Source organism: Vanacampus margaritifer, chromosome 1 (assembly GCF_051991255.1).
Source record: "Vanacampus margaritifer isolate UIUO_Vmar chromosome 1, RoL_Vmar_1.0, whole genome shotgun sequence".
Classification (NCBI taxonomy): domain Eukaryota; kingdom Metazoa; phylum Chordata; class Actinopteri; order Syngnathiformes; family Syngnathidae; genus Vanacampus; species Vanacampus margaritifer.
In genome coordinates this window covers 25,212,037-25,229,717 of record NC_135432.1, presented here as the reverse complement: position 1 = coordinate 25,229,717, position 17,681 = coordinate 25,212,037, and the positions used below count along the sequence as shown (strand labels likewise).

The 17,681-nt window shown below is 38.9% G+C and overlaps 1 protein-coding gene across 1 annotated transcript in view; it reads right to left on the bottom strand.

The window, feature by feature from the left end:
- Positions 1-17,681, bottom strand: part of LOC144034019 (contactin-3-like) — a 69,692-nt gene that overhangs the window by 31,724 nt on the left and 20,287 nt on the right. Inside the window, exons 5-12 of the mRNA XM_077542532.1 lie at positions 16,267-16,362; positions 15,987-16,190; positions 15,255-15,357; positions 14,797-14,981; positions 13,446-13,582; positions 10,414-10,543; positions 9,770-9,920; positions 9,377-9,504 (exon numbers count right to left, since the gene is read on the bottom strand). Coding sequence (XP_077398658.1) covers positions 9,377-9,504; positions 9,770-9,920; positions 10,414-10,543; positions 13,446-13,582; positions 14,797-14,981; positions 15,255-15,357; positions 15,987-16,190; positions 16,267-16,362 — 1,134 coding nt within the window. The remainder of the gene's footprint in view (positions 1-9,376; positions 9,505-9,769; positions 9,921-10,413; positions 10,544-13,445; positions 13,583-14,796; positions 14,982-15,254; positions 15,358-15,986; positions 16,191-16,266; positions 16,363-17,681) is intronic.

Genomic DNA, 17,681 nt, shown 5'->3' with positions numbered 1-17,681 from the left:
GAATATGTGTGTCAAACTTGTTTTTAGCTCACCAGTGATGGCACGAAGTGATTTCCTATAAACGTTGTAGAGTGATCATTTCAATACATAATCACTTGCAGAAAAATTGTGTTGCACAATAGTATTGATTCATTTCCTACCTTGATAAATCATTTTGTTAGTGGGAAATCATTAACATGGTCATTGTCTCCACATTGGTAAATATCATAAATAAATAACATTTAAAAATGTGATTTGAGCAAATGTGTTATTTCCGAAGTGCAAATCAAACTGGTTTCCCTTTGCATTAAACAGTGCCCAAGAAGTGGCTCTCAATTTCAAAAAGGTTGGTGATCCCATTCATAGGGAATATGTCCTATTGCCACAGAATTTGAAACCATGATAGGTGCTAAATTGCGAAAAAAGAAAAGTCATTTTCATCAAAGCATGTAGACGTCACGTGGCATGTGATAAAGTTTGATGACTCGTCATACAAAATGAACCTCTTTAACTCTACAAGGTCATAGCCAGACCGAGCATTTCGTGCGTAGTTAAAGTGCCGCCCTGAAGAGACCGCTTTGCTTAATTAGTCACAGCGCCACCAGGAAATGTCAACAAATGTCATATATTAATCTTCTCCTTCAAGGTGGTTTATCTGATTGCTTTCAAATTCAGACAGGGCATACAAGACAAATGAAAGCTTTTCAGTTCAAATCAATGAACGTGCTGGAGCACTCAGAGCTCTCACTCTTTCCTCAAGGGTCATTATCCCAGTCTGCAGTGGTCTCGGTGCCCACAGCTGTTTTAGTGGTGACCCTTACAGAAAAGTATAAATGTCAAAACTTCATTCAAAACACTCCCATTTCCTCAAAATTGACATTTATAAGAAGTCATCAACCCTTCACACAAATTAACAAAATAATGATGACTGTCATTTACACTGTCCACAGTGTCCAGCCATTATTTTACACACACGACGTAAGACTGGCAGCACAGTAAAATATTAGTTAGCAGATATGCCTCACAGCGAGGTTCTGGGTTTGAACCATGGTTTAAATCTTTTGCATGTTCTCTGTCATGCGAGTTTTCTCCAGATACTGTACTCAGGCTTCCTCCCACATTCCAGATTTTTTCGTTTATGACTCTAAACTGCTCATAGGTGTGAATGTGAGTGTAGAATGTTGTTTGTTAAAATGAACCTTGCAATTGGCTGTCAATCTAGGCTGTATCCAGTCTCTCACCCAAAGTTTAGGAATAGGCTCCAGCCACCCACCATACTAATGAGGAACAAGCGGAATAGAAAATGGATGCATAGATTATCTCATTTTATGTAGATACGCCTGGACCCTGTGTTACCAGGGTGACACTCATTTGCGCTATTTTCTTAAAGGAAGTCTAAAAAGGTCATTTCATTATTCAAATTTCAAAGAATGCAAATGTACATTTTAAACACATTACTATACATAATTGCTCTCTGAATGGTATTCATCAAAAATATTAGCGCACACGTTCCTTTGCTAATGTGGATGAGCTAATGTTAGCCACAATATTGTATTGATAAAGTTTAAACACATATGTTTTATTAAGTTACCGGTGTTTGCTAGGTGCCCTGGTGTATGTTTAGCTATAAATTAATCTTTAACATACAGTACTTGTATGGTGGCCTTCATGACTGAGTCATTGCTTCGATGTTTATTCACTCACTAAAGAGTCCAGCTAAAACATGTGTATATTAAAAGCTGACTTATTCTAAAAGTTGTATTTTCATTCATTATACACTAATTGAGGGTTGCATTGTGAAAGAGGTCGAAATATTTATATTTATATATATTTAATACAGCTATTCTGTAAGTTAATATGTATTTTGTGGTTTCAAACACAGCAGGCCTACAGTATTTCATTAATGATTATTTTCCCTGCATTGACAATTTGAATTGCTTTATTGGCTGTCTTCAAATAAAAACACTGGTGACATAACAGCTGCTGAAGACAAGAACACACTTTGTAATGTAGTACACGAAGCAGGGTAGTGTTCAGCAGGTCTTCGGAAAAAACACAAATAATGCGATATCATGCAGCATGTCATCGCTAATATTGCCTTGTTTGGCTGACATAAAACTTCTGAAATATAAATAAACATCACACAATTTTGTGTAATTGCTCTGTTGAAAAATGTTGCTTTGAAGATACATGACAAGAAAATTGCCCTTTCTCCAAGTGTGAGTTACACATGTATTTGCTTATTTTATTAGGCGTGGTCAGAAATAAAAAAACTAAATAGTAATAATTGCCAAACGTCCAAATGACTCAATTATTACCCGTACTTAATAATGATAATAATAAAATAAAAAGAAATGCATAAACTGACAGGTCCCCCCCTGACATATAGTCACACATTCATACTGCATGTATTTAACTCCCCATGTTCCCAACATTCAGACACTTCATTCATCAAGCTTTTCTTCAATTTTAATACACACACCCTCTTCCTTGCAACCTCCTTTTGTCACTTGGTCATCCTTGTCCCTCAGATATCTCATCATCACCATTAGTGCTCCCCCAACCCCTCATTCTCTATATTGATTGGCTTCAACCCTCCATCTTTGTACTCATTTTCTATCACCTCTTCTGCAATTTTTGCACCCTTCCCATACCATAGAATCCGTCATTAACCAACCCTATTAACACATTCAGTCCAATTATCTTCACCCTTATTGTCAACCCCCAATTTTTCCAGTACCCTACTGTGGTTCCAATTTTATTTAGTCATTCTTCAGATTACATCTCTTCCTTCCTTGTCCTCTATTCCTAACAGTTTAAGCCTCTCTCTTTTAACCCTAAACTCTATTCTACCTATCCTATTTTGTCTCATGTTTGGGTTCGGTTTTTCCTTGTGTGTATCCCTTGGTCGTGTTAAGTGTAATCCTGCCCTTCTTTGTGTCAACTAATCAGTGCCCTCTGCCACTTGTGTCTTGCCTCAGGTGTGTCTTGTTGTAACATTAGTGTGTGTCTGTATTTAGTCTCCTGTCTCCCCTCTGTCTGCATCGATTCATTGTCGTTTTCCTCCTGTCATGCTGCCCGTTTTTTTTTTTTTGCCTTGTTGTCCCCCCCCCCCATGTTTTGTTTCATTGTCATTTGGAGTTTGCTTTTGTTTTGAATGATTAAATTCCTTTCTTTTCTTCTTTTTTTTTTACATGACCTCTGCTTCCTTGCCATGCTTCTCTGCGTTTGGGTCCTCCACCAAACTTTAACCCGTGACATTTTGCCTATGTACGTGATTTCTGATTTTACCATTCTTAGGTTTGCCCAGATTGTCCTACTAGAAACACCTAAACCAGCCAACACCTCACTGCTATACGCTCTATTGCTCACTGCCACTGTTGTGTGATCCACACACTGAAATATCTTCCTTTCTCTCCTGGTAGTTATATCGCTGTAATGTATCCATTGTTTAACAGCAGAGCAGTAAGAGGTTCTGCCGATATGGAGTATAACACAGTGCTGATATTGGACACCTTTGCTTCATGACCTATACACCCTAAAAGCATTCATACGCATACCTTAGTTGAAAAGCTCTCAGTATTAAATTCTACAAGTATTCATAATTGACTCTATTGAATGTTTCGTTTAAAATCTAAATGTATTAATTCTACTCCTTGTGCTCTCTATGTACTTAATGGTGTCTGATATTGGTGTGCCTTAGAATTCGTTTTATAAAATGCAATAAAGAGGGACATTTGTTCCACCCTATTTCTGAAAATAACTAATACGGGGGTCGAAACAAAAGCGCAACGCAGAGGGGCTTGATAGCCAAGGCAAACAACAGGGGACTCATGGGACAACCTTGGCGAGTGCAGCGATTAAGAGGAAAGTATGCTGACTGGGTATTGCTTGTCCTCACCAAGGCTTTGAGGATGAAAACACTAGTTTCACCCATGTGACAATTTCTTGCCAAAGTCAAACTTCTTTGGATTGTAAAATAGACACCGCCACACAAATCAAAGGCCTTTTCCACATCTATTGTTATAACAGCATCTGGCAGAGAAGTTGAGAGGTGTTGACAAATTGAAGCCCAAGCCACCGCAACTGGTTCCTCTCAACGCGGAGGAGTAGGGGTTCAACACTGAGTCCCTCCCGGATGACCAAGCTTTTCACCCTATCTCTAAGGGAGAGCCCGGACACCCTGCAAAGGAAACTCATTTTGCCCCTTCTATCCGGAATCTTGTTCTTTTGGTCACAACCCAGAGCTCGTGACCATAGGTGAGGGTAGGAAGGTAGATCAACCGGTAAATCGAGAGCTCTGCCTTTCGACTCAGCTCCTTCTTTACCACAACGGACCGATACAGAGTCCGCATCAGTGCAGATGCTGCACCGATCCGCCTGTCGATCTCCCGCTCCAACCTACCGTCACTCGTGAACAAGACCCCAAGATACTTGAACTCCTCCACTTGGGGCAGGATCTCATCCCCGACCTGGAGCACTCCACCCTTTTCCGACTGAGGACCATGGTCTCGGATTTGGAGGTGTTGATTTTCATCCTAACTGCTTCACACTCGGCTGCAAACCGCTCCAGTGAGAGTTGAAGATCACGGCTTGAAGAAGCCAACAGCATCACATCATCTGCAAAAAGCAGAGATGCAATGTTGAGGCCACCAAACCGGAACCCCTCAAGAAATTCTGTCCATAAAAGTGATGAACAGAATTGGTGACAAAGGGCAACCTTGGCAGAGTCCAACCCTCACTGGAAACGAATTCGACTTGCTGTCGGCAATGCCGACCAAACTCTGACATCGGTCGTACAGGGACCGAACAGCCCGTATCAGGGGGCTCTGTACCCCGTACTCCCGAAGGACCCCACACAGGACTCCCCGAGGGACACGGTCAAACGCCTTCTCCAAGTCCACAATGCACATGTGGACAGGTTGGGCTAACTCCCATGCACCCTCAAAGATCCTGCCGAGGGTGTAGAGCTGGTCCACTAATTAGAAATTCTCTTATTAAAACAAAGAACTCCATAATTAACTATAGTAGCAACCTCAGATTATGAATACTTAATAATAGGATTTTTTATTGTTTATTTTGCTTTTACAAACAAGCAAAGTTAATATGGTGCCACCAGAGGTTGCTGAGGAAATTACAACTCCCCTCAGTACCGTCTAAATTTCTCATTCGCCATTATGGCAACCCAAATAATCGCTACATACTGTATATAAGTTATTTTGGGAGATGTTTTTCTCAACCGGATGTAAGATGCTTGGTCAACTCAAACCCCAAATATACCAAATATTAGCAAGCGTATAACCTTGCAAATGGATGGATGTTTATAAAAAAAAGTATATATCTGGGAATTGTTTAACCGAGCCCCATATGTTTTTTTTAGAGTTGTTTTAAGTTTTCAGACTTCCAATTGGGCTGTGGCACTCTTAAAAAATGCCTTAGTTAGTGTTTGATTTATGCAAATCTAAAGTGATGTCTATGTATGTCTTGTTTTGCTTGAAGCGCAAAGATAACTTGTCTGCTTTCATGGTGGATTAAGGGAATCAAAAAGTATTCCCACTTGAGATCTTAAATCAAAGGAACTGGACTTGACTGGACTAAAATAATAATTACAACGGCTCAAAACGTTTTCATTCTATGTACAGTATAATTGCTGGCACCGATGATGTTGAATTTTATGTTTAGTGTTGCCATTGTGTTTCTTTTTGTTTTGTTTTTAACTACTCATTAAGATACTCAATTCATTATCTTTCTTGCGCTTTACTGTGATTGTGTTTTAATGCACCCAGAATTTGAATGCTTGGTTATTTAGTTATTTGGAAATTACAGAGAAGAGCATGAATATGAATAGAAGAGAATGATTAAGTTGTCTTACTACATAACAACTTGCCTCGTCCACTTCTTAATTAATGGCTATGCCCTGATCCATCGTCACCATGATGAAACCAGAATGCTTTTTTTTCTTGCTGCACGGTTCTGTATGATCTAAAGTGCTTTTTACTTTCTTGTTCATAAAAAGTTTTCTCTTGAGTCTTTTTTAAAGGTAAATCAATTCTGCTGAAATGACTTGAAGAACAACAAAGAGAAGATTTGCTCTCACTCTGTACCTTATAGAGCCTGCCAAAGGATTAAAAAAATGACATCGAAAGAGTGTCCCCTCACTGCTTAAGCTGGTAATAATCAATGTCCAGGTCATGGCCCCGTGTCACTGCCTGCATTATAGCCTTGAAAAATGTGCTGGTAATTTAAAAGAATAACGGACCTTGACAGCTTTTCACTGCAGACAATAGCATGCAGCACATTCATAAACCGTATAGGAAACCTGCAGAACATTTAACTATCGAGTCGATTCATTGTGTCACGTCTCCAAATGAACTAAAGGCACAGTTGCACAAAAGAGGGCCAGGAGTGAGAAAGAGGCAGAGGTGAAACAAAACAAAACACATGATGGACAATGAAGAGGAACAAAGTGTACAATCTATTTATCCTTCAACAACTGAACACATTTTCCACTGCTGTTTTCTAGTATTAAAGCACACATTGTTTTGTTAACTCTATATGTTCCTTCTTTAACTGTTCTAATAGCTGGCCCCTTATCACACGTGCCTCTGCTTGCTCTATTTTCAAATTCCTGTTCTCTGAATAAAAAACTTGATTGGTTAAATCAAGGGACATGGGCGAAGTCATAAAGTCATTGGTCTGTTTTTCTCTTGTGTGTATACATTTACTATTGTATTTTTTGGGTATATTCTATTTAATGTTTGTTTTTGTTAAATGAAAGAATCTGATGAACTACTATTTACAATTTTTTAAAATTAAATTATATTGGCTTGTGCGCTTATGTCCAAACATTTTACTAATTATATTAATTATCACATATTTACAGTGAATTCTCATTGATTCCCCATTTTTCAGGAGAAGGGAGGTTAGGTGGATGGCATAGTAGAAGGGATAGGGGTGCCACAAAACAACTATTTAGACTAGTTACTGATAGTCACAATTAATCGACAAATCGGATAATTTGTAAATTGCGGCAAATCGCACCAGCAAGAAACTGCTCTTATATAACCATCATTATCTCCATCCATCCATCCATCCAACTGCCTATTCCTCACAAACGGGTGTCATAGCCTATTCCAGCTGGCTTCGGGCAGTAGGCAGGGTACACCCAGAACTGGTTGTTAGCCAATCCAGCCATCATTATCTTACAACTTGAAATATGTAAGGTATGTACACAGTAAAAATAAAGACAATTAATATGATTTTAGTAAACCTGGATTAAACTTTGCAGCATGCAACCTACTAGCAAGCCTGAACTGTTTATAAATTACGGTGCAACTTGAATTATACTGTGGCAATAATTTTTTTTAGCTGTAAATGTTTTTGTGAATTTTTAAATGGAACCAAAAACTGTGCACTATGCATTCTTGCTAGGGATGCACAGAATTTTCGGCTACTGAAATTATTTGGCCATTAGATGAGTAAAATTAAGAAAAGACACTGTGCTAAAACTAAAATAAACATTGTTTTTTGTTTTTATTTAACCTTTATTGTTTCATTAGTGTATACAATATAAAGTATTAAAAATTAATCTACAAAATCAAAATAAGAGGAATTTATGTTTTGGCATTGTAATCTAGTATAGAAATGAATATTTTATTGTTGCATTGCCATTCTGTTACTTTAAGTGCTCTTGTTTCAGAATTCCTGAATGCATCATTCTGTTCACGAGTGTGAGAACCAGAGAGAGAGCGAGTGTGTGTGCTGTTTGTATTTCGGCGTCACTACGGCCATACAGGTGCTGTGTTGGTTGTTCATGAAGAGAAGTTCCTTGACTAATACCTCCGTAATCTATAGTAGATGCCACAATACCGAATATTAGCGGAACCAAACATGACATAATTGTGTTACAATGTTATGTCAAACACACACTATAACCTGCGTGTGTGTGCTAACTAAGGCTAGCTTCCAGACACGACTGTACCTCTGTCAGTAATTGAATTACCGCTAGGCATCAGCCACAACATGCTTTCCTTTTTTTTCACCGCTGTGCTACCATGAAATGCAGGTTTGCATTGGATGAAGTATTTTTGATGAAAGTCACCCTCATTTTTGGACTCTCTTCCAAACAACGTCACCGGTTAGCCATAAAACTCCAGTAGCCACAGCGCTTCTGTTTACATCATGGAAGACCTGGATTACCACTATTGCGCATGTGTGTCACAGACAGCCAACAAGAGTGGCGCAAGATGAGGCAGTTTTGAGAGGAAAAACAAAACTGCAAAAATATGATCATGTTAACGCATTTGGTGGTCAACGTAGTCGTACTATTAGTCTCCCTAATTAGAGATGGTAGAAAAAGGTTACAAATGTAGAGGAACGAGGAGCATGGGAAATTGACGGATCCGGATATAATGACACTAAGTCGTCTTCAACAATAACAGCATCAGTAACAAATCCTCACTAACATTTTCCTGTCTTCCATTCAAAGCCGGTTCTTTAGTTGCTAGAAAATGGGTTGTTTCACCTCCTCTAAGGGAAACATTGTGATTTTCCAAGTGATTTATAGCAACTGTGACAAAATGCAACCACATAGAACAACCAATGTAAATTTAAAAAGTCAGTGACCATAGGGTGTTCCATTTGCAAAGAAAGCTTAGGTAAAATATCTCCCCTTTGACAAATGAATAGATACGGAATATGGAACTGGTATCGGTAATGTAAGGACAGCATAGCCCTCCTGTTGTGTTTATTTTCTTGAGTCAATGTGACCTATCAAAAAATATCACATAACACAATGCAAGATTTTTAATATTTAAAAAACAAAAATTAAATAAAAAAATGAAGGCCGGCAGAAAAGTTGAACCTAAACCTAAGTTTGCAACCCCACCCCTCACCCCGCAGATTTTCCAAACGGGTCAATTTGACACGAAACATAAGTTGTTAATCAGTGTCCCTCCCAAGATCTGAAGCATATTATTAATCTTTAACTTGATTATTTGTTTATGACTCCCCAGATTGAGAGCTTTTCTAATGGTGCCTTTTTTCTCTTTTTTGGGATCTTTTTTTATAAACTGATCCTTGTCTGCCTCTTGGCAAATACTTATTTCATTACCTTGAAATAGTCATTATTTAATATTACTTACAATTGCCCCCATTACTAAACTGCAAAAGTCAATTGGTTGATGGAAAGTGTACTACTGAAAGAATACTCGGTGGTAAATGATTCACGTGTTATTAAAAACAGTTACTTCTTTTTCCACTCATTTTACCATTAACTATAATAAAATGTAATCCATCAGGTGATATGGGAAAGATCTAAACAAACCAAAAGTCAAAGTGGAGAAGTCTTTGAGGGTGTGAATGTCTACTGACTTGTGCAGTGCTAAACAGAGTTTACCTGTGACAAGGAGCCTTCCAGTTGTACTCGACATGCCAAATCTATTCCTAGCGAAGCACGTATAGCTGCCTGCATCAGACTTGCTCACATTGGCAAGCCTCAGTGTTCCATCTGGTGAAAGGGTGATCCTAGCAGAGTGCAACAACACACACAGCACTTTTTGAGCCAGCATCAATTAATGCCAAGTGATTTTATCATGACATGAAGTTAAGAGTCCCGACTGGAGTCCATGGTCTAAGCCCAGTCAATGAGCACTTCACGTATGCCCGAATCAGCTTTATTGGCTGTTTATGTTTCAACAGGGAATTTAATTGAATCCTCTAAAAGAGAGGATGCTTTCAAGGTTATATAGTGATTTAAACACTGAATAAACCTTAGTACTTCAGTGCTTACCTGTTGTTAGTGAGAATAGGAATGTTTCCCTTCTTCCACAAAATACTCGCCAAGGGAAATGCTTGGGGTTTACACTCCAATGTGACTGTGCTTCCTGCCTTGGCCTTTAGCAAAGCTCTGAGGACAGTCCCTGTGAAGTCTGGAGGAGAGGCTGATAGGAAACAAACAGCAGATTTCATAAAAAGACTGCAGCAAGCCAAGAATACAGTAGAACCTTGCTTTAATAATGTACAATTAATCCAAATTTTCCAGACAAGGATCCCCTAAAAGTTAAACACAACTTTAAATTTTATCACCGTGACTTCAGCAAATCTCGTAGGAGTTTTAGCTCAGCGAGAATCAAAAGGATTCAACCCACAAGGGTGTTGTGTTTTGTTGTGTAATGCCACCACAGAAGAAAATTAATCATGTAATAAATTATTAGTGTTACACTTCAAACAATCATGTTGTGGCATTTCTGTCCTCGTTTGGCAGGTAAATATCAGAAAATATATTTTAAATGTGTTTGACCTCCACGAATCATCCTGACTGACCCCATTATCCGCTAAGCCAGACAACCTTTTAGAATGTCACTAAAATGACCTTTAAATTTTTGGAGCAAACAATGATTTGATGATTTAAGGGAGAGATAAATGCCACCCTACCTAAAACCATTAGTTCAGCAGCAAAATATATAATGCTGTGCTCGTTCTCGGCCACACACTGGTACATTCCGGCATCAGAAAGTGTCAGCACAGACACAGAGAGAGTGCCGTCCTTCACCAGAATCCTATCCTGTGAGGGATGAAAGAAAGTAATTATTGCCTGACACTTAAGATAGCCTTTGCTTTGCTCAGCGAACTCTGGCAAAGTTTAATAGGCATTGGATTGGCCATAGATCAATACCGGATTAACAAATAAGGAATGAATCAATCCAGGTAGAAACTGCATTTGTGGTTGCCAAAGACAGAGCCCAGGGAACTCTCCCAAGCGAGAGTAGAGAAGCTTTATAAAATCGGTTATAAAATATAAATCCTTTTGAATGTGTTGTTGTAATTCTTATTTTCCAACATAAAGTCTATTTAATTTTTTTTGCTTCGGACATGCAGTTACTCAGATATTCATTTTTAAATGATGAGACACTTTGTTAAATGAATCTCTCACAACAACCAATATAAAGAGCAAAGTCAACATGTAATAACCCTGCACAGGTGTGTCTGCACTGTGATTGGCCAGCATTTCCGTGACTGTTCATGCAATCATTGGACCTGCTCTATTAGCAAGGAATCTTGGTCTTTTGAGTACAGAAGCTACTTGTACAGTACGTGCGGCGCCGTCCCACAAGCCTAACTTGAATACATTGATTTCTACGCTGTGTTTTCACATCATTTTCTGTCTCCATGACGAAAACTCCACAGTGTGTATTTATACTAGAGCTGTCAGACAATTAATTTTTTTCATCAGATTAATCACATCTTAGAATTTTGATCAATCATGATTAATCGCTTAATTAAAAAGGCTGTTTTTATCAACATTTTTTGCCCGCCAAATTTGAAGAGCACCTGTTATGTGTTAATTATTTTGCTATTTAATGTTATGTTTTTTTCTAATCAGTTAATTACTTGCATAGTTTAAAATGAAAAAAAAAAGACCCCAGTTGTTTGACATAAACAAATATTCTGAATGCCATACACAAACATTTACTAAATACTAAATGACTTTAATGCATGTAGTTATGTTTATTGCTCAAGCACAACTTGTGCTACTTTTAACATAGCCATCCGCTGTCAAACTAAAGGATCATCTGTGGTCAAAATTAATAGTGTGATTAATCTGCGTGAATACATGATTAATGCGATAATTGTTTGTGATTAACGCTTTACCTTTGACAGCACTCATTTATACCACACATATATACTGTACGTGTATATAAGTCTGTGCTTCTGTTACGAAACCCACCGGAAATATTCGAGCAGAGGTAAACAAACATTACGGCACAACAAAGAACCAGATTTTTGGAGTGAGAAGGAAACAGACTACATTATTAGTGTGGTGAGTGACATGAATATGATGTGTTTTATTGACTGTAGGAAGAAAAAAAAATGAAGCGACATCTATTTGCATAATGACGTATGTGTGCCGTACTGTCAGGATATTCCAATTGATCACAATGACCATGACTACGTTTACATGCAGGCAATAGCCCTTTTAAAGCCCGAATATTGGAAATATTTGGGTTTTGTAAGGCCATGTTAACACGCGCAATAACCCAAATATGCTCTTATTCGGGTTTTTGAAAACCCAAATATGACCCCTTTTATAACCAGAATTCTTGCTCATATAAACAGATTCGGAATACCTCGATTGAACGGCACATTGTTTTTCACTGTGCGCATGCTCTCTTTTTTTTTGTGGCTTTTCTTCTTCTTCTTCGCTTATTTTAATTCGCAAGGAATCTTGGTCTATGTAGTATCGACTTGGAAACCGACTACTTTATTTAGCGTGGTGAGTGACTTAAATATCATGACTTTTATTGAACGTACTAAGTCAAAAGCGTAAATGGTGTTATTTACATAATACGTACATACGTTGTCTGCGCGTCGCAGTCCGTACGGGATATTCCAATCGAACACAAATGACCATGTGAACGGGAGTAACTCTGTCTGTCACTCATGTAAACGTGTTACCTTGATTGTTTATTGACTGCATGCAAACATAGCCCATGTAACCTATATGGGAGTATCACACATGTAAAAAGGTTATCCCAAATGTTTCAAAAAACTGAATTTTTACTTTAACCAGAATAATGACTGCATGTAAATATAGTCAATATACATGGGTTTTTTTCTTGCAAAAAGTTACCTTAACATTCCACCAAAGAGCCACTAGATAATACTACCTGTACTTATCGGAAATAAGTGTATTAAGAATACGTGCTGGTATAGAGAGCACCTGTCCGTCCTCCTGCCACCACTACTTGTAAGGAATAGGGACCAAGCCCAGTCACGGAAAAAGCAAAAAACTAACAACAAACAAACAAAAGCGCATGAAGCCCCGCTAAATATGTTCCAATTACCTATGCTGATAGCTTTGCTTCTGATCATGTGTCCAGTGAGCTTATTTCATGTTTACGTATCCTTTAAATACTTTAAAAGACATTCAGTTGAATGATGAAGCAACATGTCCACTTGAAATAAATGTTCTTATCAGACATGCTGTGTTGAGGTCAATCTCATTAAATTAGGCCTAACGTTAGGCGTTTTTCAACGCTCAGGTAAATAAATCTCTGTAATGCTAAAGACAATCAAGCTAAAAGCTGTGGTTCTCGCGTATGCGTACATAGGCTGCGCTAGCAAGGTATATTTCAAACTAGATTAAGCTCAGAGTCCCTTAATCAGGCAGGTCTTAAATATGCAGCATTAATAATGAAGAGCTGCGAGTGACTCCATTCCGATGAAATGGAGCAACCTCCGTGGGGACCTCAGTGCTGCACTGTGATCTGCCGAGGTAGACAGAGAACCATGTCTCATCACTCGGTGACATGTTTACACTCTCCTTCCATCGCCCTCTGAATTGCATTTGGAAAAGCAGCAATGAGTTGATGGCAGGCATTGAGGGAAAAAAATCAAAAGATGAGTTGAAGGGAAAGATTAAGCCTTAAGAATAAAACACCGGTAAAGACAAGATGCACATTTACCCTGGAGAGCAGCTGTTGGCCGTTCTTCAGCCACGTGTGAATGGGTTTAGGTTTGCCACTGGCCCGACACTCCCAGTCCAAATTCTCTTCTATGGCCAGGGCTGTGTCCTTCATGGTCTGAATCCACTGAGGCTTGGCTGGGGGGACACAAACACAAGGCCTAGATATTTTGATGGGGCAAAATTGTCTCACCACATTGAAAACAGGTCAAAAGAGAGCATGTTCATATTGAGCATAACCCTCCATAGTTCTTTTAATTAAGGCTTTTCGTTCTTTTCTCATGGAATATCACACCAAGTGCAATTCACAGGCAAACGTATGCTGCCCAAAATAAAACAGTAATAACTGTCATAAAATGAAACCCAGCAGGACATATTATCTGAGAAGATTGCAAAGTTTCGTTCAGACGACACCAGTAAAACTGTGTTTTAGTACAACCATTAAATTACCAAATTACAATTCCTATAACTGTATCTCACTCAGACCCTATTACTATCAGCCACGTTTAAGATCTGGATTCTTACCAATAATTTGATAAATGTAATTATGCACATGAGACTAATGATACTGGAAAAAAATGAAGACCATAAGGTATTAGGTTATTTGTTTTATTATTTTTTTTGGGGGGGGGGGGGCGGGGGGGAGTGTTGTGTGTGCGTGTAGTACGTACAAACCGGGCAAACCACCAGTATGTTACTGTATGTGCGAGAGTGTGGCGGCCACCTCATGAAGCAATGCTCATGGAGATTGTTAAAACTGGATTTTAGGATGATGTTTTTGGTAAAATTGCGAAAAAGAAGATGGCAGCATGCAAGATTTGCAGCTCAAAGATAAACAACAACTATGACGTCTAACTTTATCCATCACTGTAAACTCAAAAAGATCGGTAAGCTAACATCACTGTTACGCTAACCGATAGCAGGCTGGTCAAACAGTAGCCTACATGAGCTTCCTGTCGGTTATGTGTTTAAAAAATTGAAAAGAGAATATAGACAACACAGAGGCTGGTTTTGGAAGCAATGAACACAAACTAGTAAGTTGAGAGACTGAGTGCAAAGTGGCTAATGTGTGAATATATCAGTATGTTGTGACTCAGCAAATTTAAGACTTAGCTTGAGCAATGACTTGCTTAAAATTTAGAGAGGACTCAACTTTTTCTAGGATTTTAGCCACAGTAATTGGGGGCTTGCTTGAAACTTGAAGCCAGTTAAAGACTTTAGACTTATGACTCCCATGTCTACCAAATAGCGTAGCTTCATAACACATACAAAGTTTAAACTTCACTGTAGTTTTACTGTACAAAATGTAAGTGTGACTACTGACTATAAATATAAAATCAAAAGTATTGTACCGTAGAAAGACAGGAGACCCGCGGCTGTATTTTTGCCCATCTTATTCTCAACCACACACTCATAGCCTCCTGTATCTTCCTGCTGAAAGCTGGGGATCTCCAGCACTGCGTTGGCGTACTTCATTTTGACTTTACTGGGGAATGGAACTCCATTGGCCCTCTTCCAGGTGATCTCTGGGACAGGACTGTGAGGAGACAGCACAAACTCTCATTTAAGTTCCTCTGAAAGTTTGAGATTGTTGAGTGTTTAATAGCAGTGCACTAAAGTGCTCGACAGAGCCGAAAGGACAGAAGCCGTCAACAAAATAAGTCTGATTTACATCACAAGTTTTCAGACCTGTCACGGCTTTATATGCTACCTTCTAAGAAATATAATTGCCACAGTAACTTTTCTTTATCCTCTAGTTTCTCATCCAATGGCAAAGGATTGAAAACAAGCGTTGAAGAATCCAGCTTACTTCCCGAGAGCGAAACACTCCAGCGTAACTGTTGATCCTTTTGCGGCGGGTACATTGTCTGGGAAATTAACTTCTATTTTTGGCTCGTATTCACCCATCACTCCTATGAAAAAAAAGCACAAGATCTCATTCTTTCCATTATTCAGGACTTACAAGCAATATGGTTTGAATTATAGGCCGTAAAAGCAACACAGGAACAAAACAAAAAAAATACATGGATGACCACAATGTAGAAAATCACTTTGCGAGCATTCACAACAATGTCATGTGGAATAATTTAAATCTGGTCTTGAGTTGAATAGATTTTGAATGCTTGACAGTGTGTCTATTTTAAACTTGTGAAGGAATTGAAGACATGTACTGTGCAATGAGTGGAAAGTAACTGGTCGAGCCACTGGAACACTCAATGTAATGGTCCAGTGATGTATGGCTTATGTTTAATTCATTTCAAAGCCAATCTTTAGTGACTATTTTTGTGAAAGTGCACCAGAAGAGAACTGGGCCTGTAAATCCACCAGGGAGAGCTTTTAAAGTGAGCAAAAAAGCAATTGACGGCCATTGTTTTCCTGCCATACATGGGACAAACAACTATTTATTCAGAGGCATTAGTGCTTGCTCATTCAACTAAAGTGCTAAACAACTGCAGAAACACAAAAAGGTCTGAATTTTGGAAGGAGAGGACAAGAATAACACCATGCCACATCAGAACAACAACACAATATTATTCCTCACCATCTGTCCTGAGGATTAGAGATGTAGGCGAGCTATGAACTTTGCCCTTTGTGATGCTGTTCATCACAACACAAGTGTAGTTGCCCACGTCGGATGGCTCCACTTTGGCTATGTAAAGGTTTCCTGTCTGCTGAGAGACAAAGCGGCGATTGTCTTGCTGGACGAAGTATGGGTACTCGTTAAAGACCCATGCATATGTAAGATCTGTGACAGCAGGGGATAAATTGGTCATGATACAACATTATAATTAAGCAAGCTCTGATTGGTTTGTTTTATAAACCTCCTGAGGAAGTGGGCGTTCCACAAAGCAACACCACTCCTTGTCCCTCTCGAACGGACACAGCGCTTCTTGTGTGGACTTTGAAATGATCCAAGTCTGTGGCGGAAGAGGAGACAAAAGGTTGCATGATGACAGCATCTGACATAAAGACTGTATGAGTGGAACAGAGACACATGGTAAAAGCTTTGAGCAGCACACCGAAACAAATCCATTAGAAAGGATTGTTGGGGGAATTGCACTTCAGCCACGCCTGAGCAACATAGAAAAAGGAAGAGTGGCACAGATAGACACACTAAAGACTTCAGTCCAACTGAAAACTTAAAATGCCCTCCTAAAATTGGGAGACCTAGTACCGGAGTTTTAGTATATATATATATATATATATATATATATATATATACACAATATTCAATACCATGTAGTAAAATATTCAAATGTACCGTGCACCATACCGCCCACCAAGATGATCATGCCCCCCCCCCCCCCCCATTTGAGGTATGGATCTCTAAAAATAAACTTTTTTTTATTATTACATATTTCATAGCATCTAATTTTGTGTTTTAAAATACTAATGTTGAATTGTTTAACACTAAGACATTGAAAATATAGTAACAAACTAAGTGTGTTGTGTGTTCCGGTGTTGCCCATTATGTTATGTCCGAGTGTCAGTAAACGCAACACAGGTCTCGCAGTGGAGGAGGTAAGTTACGTTTGTTCGTGTTGGCTGCTTGTGTTCATTGCTGCCACTGCTCGCCTCTCGTCAACTGTTCTTGTTTTTGGCGTCAGCTCCGGCCAACAGTAGCCGTTTGCTGGCGACATTCTTGCAAGGCGTCACAATATGAAGAAATAGTGGTGTGGTTTTGTTTGATTGATGGGCAGTCTTATCTGCAACAGCCATCACAGCCTTACTGAAAAAATAATGATAGGTAGGCCTACGCGAGAAATACGTCAATGTTGGCATGTGAGAGTCATGTACATTTTTCAAAGTGAAGCTGCATTTTTCCAAGGACGCTGGCGCACAAGACCAGTGTACGACAAGTACTACAAACTACTAAAGAGCCACTTGAAAAAAGAAACCACGGGAGGCACGTATACCCTTTGGGCATCTAAAATGAGGTTGGATTCTGCTTTCCTTTTTTCTTATTAATTCTGCTGCAGACACCGTTCAAAAAGGTAGCCCGTTTGAAGCGATATATCAGAGCATCCGCCATATTGGATGTGGCAATTGTATTCACAATTAAATCGGAAAATAATTAGTAGGATTGAGTTAGAATGGGATAATATAATCAAAGGTGATGGTTCCTTATTAATCCAATGAGTTGTGGTTTGATGATACATCTCCAAGGAGAAACTGAACGAGGCATCTTTACAAATAACTTCACTTTGCCTGATCCAATATAGCTGCGGCGTCAACG